Below are 6,000 nucleotides of genomic sequence, written 5' to 3' on the forward strand. Positions count from 1 at the left end.
TGTGAAAGCATGTTTTGTGTACAGTGTCAGCCTAATATTTATTAAAATTAAATGTTATCCCCATGTAAATGTCTAGGCAATAAAGTGATCTTTATAAGTCAGAATGAAAAAATGTTTTCATCAAGACAGGGCTGACAAGATATAATTTCAAACATTTAGCTGATAAGAAAATGAAGAGCTAGAAAATTTGCAATTATGTCTTTGCTTACACTTCTGACACCAACATAGATATTTATTTGTATTTCATTTTAATATGGTAACTAATTTACTTGTAATATATATTTAAATATGACTTAGAAGAGCACTTCTTGTGACTAGTAGAAGTCTCCTGAATTTCATAATTATTTCATACGCAAAGAATGTAGACATGATTTTGGAGAAATCATGGTAAATCAGAAAAGAAACCCAGGCATAAAACAAAACGGTCTTAAAGAATATTGGTTTTTTTCTAAGAACTTAGATTATTATAAAGAGATCCCCTATGAATCCTATCACATAACTGACATATAGGAGACTTACATGGTTGTGAAGAGTGGAGGCCACTATCAGGAGGACTAAGGTGAGAAGCTGAACAGAGGTGGCCCGACTCAGGTTGCCCAAATCCTAGTCAGTTAGAAGTCACACTTATATTAAGAATCTGCACCTGGCCCGGTGGCTCAAACCTGTAATCCCAGCACTTTGAGAGGCCAAGGTGAGAGGATTGCCTGAGCTCAGGGATTTAAGACCAGCCTGGGCAACTTGGTGAGACCTCATCTCTACAATAAATCAAAAAAATAAGTCGGTCATGGTAGTGTGCACCTGTAGTTCCAGCTACTTGGAAGACTGAAAAGGAAGGATCGCGTGAGTCCAGCAGGTCAAGGCTCCGGTGGCTGTGAGCATGCCACTGCACTCTAGTCTGGGCGACAGAGTGAGACTCCCACTGGAAAAAAAAATTTGGCGTATGCAAAGATACTAGATATCAAACGAGGGTAAATAGAAAACACATATACAGTTTGTTAGGAAAGCAAGTGTGAAATCGCAGTAAGATTTAAAAAGAAATAGCTCCTAACTTAATCCTGAAGCTTGTGCGTGTCTTCCTAGAGCAGAAATCAGCACCAGACTATGACCAGTCCAGGACTTCATGTGGCAGCTGCTGGACCCCAAAATGATATTTAGCTTAGCTTAATTAAAGCAGGAAACGTGGTGGTGAATATAAGGGTAGATTGTGGCTGAATTTCAGCCAATTTCATTGGTAAAGCAATTTTAAAAATTGTTCTGTTTTAACTTAAAAAGTTTTGAAATAAAAATTCATCACTCAAGTTAAACCATCCAAAAGCACTTTTTTTTTTTAGTGCTTTCTAGCGCAATAAAAACAAAACCTCACTTTTTATTTTATGTGTGCCTCTTCTGATACAAGCAAATATTCTTGGACTTAAATCCTGAACAATTTTACTATCACCATGAGACACAGATTCAGTGAGACACAAATTACTGGAGAAATCAACTGCCTCAGAGAAGTTGAGTAAATATCACAATATTTTTGTGGGAGATGGGTTTATCCTTTCTCAAAAACACAGATGGAACATGTTTGGAAATGATTATAAATGTTGTGCTTAGGAAATTAAACAATATTATCAGTTTACATGCAAATTAGGAACACAATGGATGCCCCAAAGATTGGACTATTACTAAAATTTCTGGACTTCCAAGACAACTTTATTATTTCCATCACTTTGGCAACTGTTTTATTATTTGCAAATATTACTATAGCCCTTAATTACCTATTTAAACATAGTATATTCTTCTGTTACCCAGGGCTAAACCAATGAAAGTTAAGTAAACATATTAATGATGTATTTTTGAATTAAATATATTCAGGAATATTGATTTCAAAAACTATAAACAATAAGAAGAGTGATTTACAGCCATGTTCCTTGGATATGTGAAAAAAAGTTCTAGGAAACATTACTATTAGGATCTGTTCTTAATGATAATTGTTATTGCCATTTGAAAATCATGAGGTGGTTGGTTTCGCCTCAACTTATAACACAGACAGGTTCATATTTCTCCATTCATTTAATAGTTTCATCTTTCATTTGCTCTCTAAATTGCCCATTTTACAAATATATAATGGGCACCTAATATGTTATGAGTCAAGGGGTATTCTAGACATTAGGGACACCTCAGTGTGCAAAAGACAAAAATCTGCCTTGTTGTGCTAGGTCCACTAGGGTGGAAATGGATAATCAATATTTATAGTCATGTCAGATGGTGCTAAGTATTGTGGAGGAAAGGCAGCAGAAAAACAGTCTGGGGAATCCACAGACTGGGAGGGTTGTTTTCAGGATGGTAGATATGTAAGGAAAGACATTGCTGAGATGATGACAGTTGAGCAAAGAACTATGGCAGTGGTTCTCAAAATGCCATGGAGGAGTATTACTTAGAGTATACAGGGGAGTCTGGGGGCTGGAAAATTGAGAAGAGTGATATGATTTGGCAAGTTGCAGACGTATTTTGATTATTGTGTGAAGAACAAAGGGTATAGTTGAGGTGAGTTGCATTAAAGTTAGAAGCAGAATGACCATTCAGAAAGGTATAGCATAAATCTAGATGAAAGACCATGACAACTTGGAGAAAGGTGGTACTGCTGAATGAGGCAACAGGTGACAGGTCCCCAAATATACATGAAGGTAAGCTACATAGGATTCCCTGACGGTTTGGCTATGAATTGAGAATGTTCACATTACAAATGAGGAAAACATCAATAGTTTGAACTGGAGTATGTTAAATTTGAAATACCTATAAGGTATTCAAGTAGCAATAGACGGACACAATTAAATATATTATTGAAGTTCAAGGTAGAGATCTGGCATGGAGATAGAGCAAGTAAGGGCCTCCCAGACCACTGTTTAGCCATTCTGGTGGCATATAAAGATTTCTAGAGGACATTAAGAAAAGTTTCTTTGCCCAAGTATATTAATGCCATAGAGTAAACAGCTAGTACTTATCGAACATCCAATACATGTCAGGGTTTGTGTTAATTCTTTGCATACATTATATAATTTCTTCTCACCACAGCTCTGTGATTTCAACTCTAAAATTTTGACCACACATGAGAAAACCAAGACATGGGAAAACAATGTAATTTCTGGAGGTCACACAAGTAACAAAGGACAGAACCAAGATTTGAGTTAAAATTAAACATTTAAATGTTTGTGAATACTTTGGTCTATTCAATAGATATTTACATTTAACATCTTTTTCCAGTTTCTCAGAAACAAGGTGTGAAAAATTGTTGGCATTAAGAAACAATTATTTTTCCTAAATACCAAGTGACAAAAATGTCTTTCAAATTATGTTAATTGTGAATAAATATTGAATATAATTCTGTGTTTGATTCAATATCAAATAGCATCTAAACAAAAATGAATGTTACTTTTGTCAGATAAGAATTAAAAATAGTGCTGACAATCTTGAGCTATATTAACTATGTTTTTATCCCTAGGGAGAATCTTGTAAACATTGAAATAAACTATAGTGACTTAAACTATAAGATAACCCAGCAGCAAAAAGCAGTGAGTGTGTCTGAGTTACTTGGTAAGTGACATTTAGTTTTCCCTCAATTTTTAAAAAAATTTGTATTTTTTTCTCAAGTATTTAAGCTTTAGCTTATCAAAGGAGAAAAAAGCATCAGTAGTGCTTGATATTCAGCTGCTATTTATATCTGATAGCTTTCCACTCCATGGAAAACACTACAAGTAAACCTCACATCGATTTTTGACAAAGAAAAGGCTGGTGTTCATCATGTCATATTCACATTCACATGAAACTTTCCTTTTAGACTGCTCCTCTCATCAAGTGACTCTTGTAGAGTGCTTCTCAGCAATCCTACATCTGAGTAGAGTGCCAACTACCTTATCCCTCCACACAGGGCTCCAGTACAGAGTGGGTAAAAAAGAACTTGAGGAAGCAAAATTAGACATATAATTTACCATCACTGTCTGCTCAATCACCTTCACCATTCAGATTAACAAGCTTAGTTGTTGATTTCCTAGATCTCACAGTACCACCGAAGAAACCAAGTAGGAGACAGAATAGGACATTAGAGTCAGGCAAAGTGACAGCAGTTGGATTTAGCTGCTGATATCCTGAATAAGGAGGAAATATATAAATTCCCCAAAGATTTCAGAGAAGCCTATGTTTCATAATCACACTTTACAAAAATAGCAGGATCCTAAGGATGGCCCAGGGCAATGAGATAATGATTAATAACGTAATTTATTTCAAGAAAGCAATGCTGAGGCAGTCAAATTCAGAAACAGAAAGTAGAATGGCAGTTGCTAGGGATTGGGGAGAGGAGGGTATGGGGGTTTAGTGTTTAATGCAAAGAATGTCAGTTGGGCAAGATGAAAAGTTCTGGAAATAGAGGAAGATAATGGTTGCATAACAATGTGAATGTGCTTAATGCCACAAAAGTATACACTTCACAATGATTAAAATAGCAAATTTTATGTTATGCATATTTTACCACAGTAAAAACCACAAAATAAATATAAATATAGATCTTAGAAACATCAGAAAAAGGTAACACTGTGTTAGTTATTTTAGTTAAATAAAATATTATAAATGCTTAAAAAGGAATAATGTTTTGACATTTGAAGTCACAAATTATTTGGAAATTAATTTTCTGAAAAACATCATTATCCAGTAAAGCCATCTAGATGGTACATTTCGGTTCTTCATTTAACACAGGTACATGAAATTGTCATTATCTAGGATCTTTTATGAATTTACCTAGATTTTAAATCCTCAAAAGTCCTTGAGATATATTTTTGAAAACAGATTCTATGTTTGTTTTTTGAGATTATTTGTATTGATATTACTTTAAGATATTGCCCATTGCTTTTGCCTGATGTATTTTAAATTTTGAAACAATACAATTAACACATCTTCATATAAATATCAGTTATGATTTACTTATAGTTTCAAATAATTTAAAATGTAATAATGTTTAATTTGCTTTTTATGAACAAACATTGGCCTTCAACTTCTTTATTTGTTTTATTGCAGCGGATGTTGGTGGTCAGCTGGGCCTATTTTGTGGGGCCAGTCTGATTACAATTATAGAAATTATTGAATACATATTCACCAATTTCTACTGGATATGCATTTTCTTTTTGTTGAAGATACCTGAAATGACCCAGGGGACTCCTCCACCTCAGAATCACCTGGTTAATAAAAATAGGATACAGGAATGCTAATGTTCATTTAGAATAAAACCATTTGTGTTTCTCTTCACAAAACCATTGAATTTATCATGACAAATTCATCACTATGTGATTTAATGGTGTATTTTTTGTGGTTCAATAAAAGCCATTGAAGATTTCTTTATAAATCTATCTATCTGATCTACTCTATCTGTATGTATGTACATTTGTTTATGTATATAAAAGAAATTGGCACTATTTTTTTTAACTTTACATACCAGCACCTAGAATGGTAGAGACTACGTATAGTAGGACATTTCATAATATTTTTCAGTGAATGAATATTTGGGTAAAGGAAAAAAGACATTCTTTATGACTAATTTTGTAATTAGACCTGATAAATAAACTATATATGAGGAGAGAAAATATTTCTTTATTCAGGAAATAGTATGTATAATTCATACTTTATAAAGTGTTAAGAATTTTTTATTTTGATTGAGATCAACATGCTTTTTTTTCCTTTAATCTGGAGTGTGCTATTGTAAATTACTCTTGGAGGAGTGAAAATCTACCCAATCTGTACAGGTGAATACTGAAATCCAATAGAGAATAAAGGTAAACTTGTAGTATATTGAAACTGTGTGGCATTTATTATTTTTTCCCAAGTACTTCTACTTACTTGATTAAAGAGGAAATTCAAGAAATGCGGTGCTCTCCCCACCCCTCAGGCAATAGATTACTTTCAGCCCCACAGAATATTCAATCATTGGTGAATTGTTTAGAAGCTTTCTCAACCACACCATGGAGGACCCAC

At 34.0% G+C, this 6,000-nt stretch overlaps 1 protein-coding gene across 1 annotated transcript in view; it reads left to right on the forward strand.

Moving 5' to 3' along the window:
- Positions 1–5,363, forward strand: part of ASIC5 (acid sensing ion channel subunit family member 5) — a 30,286-nt gene extending 24,923 nt beyond the window's left edge. The window contains exons 9-10 of the mRNA XM_008051946.1: positions 3,485–3,576; positions 5,050–5,363. Coding sequence (XP_008050137.1) covers positions 3,485–3,576; positions 5,050–5,240 — 283 coding nt within the window. The 3' untranslated portion in view covers positions 5,241–5,363. The remainder of the gene's footprint in view (positions 1–3,484; positions 3,577–5,049) is intronic.
- The last annotated feature ends 637 nt before the right edge of the window (positions 5,364–6,000 follow it).

Source organism: Carlito syrichta, unplaced genomic scaffold (genome assembly GCF_000164805.1).
Source record: "Carlito syrichta isolate Samal-C Ts95f unplaced genomic scaffold, Tarsius_syrichta-2.0.1 Scaffold246956, whole genome shotgun sequence".
Classification (NCBI taxonomy): Eukaryota; Metazoa; Chordata; class Mammalia; order Primates; family Tarsiidae; genus Carlito; species Carlito syrichta.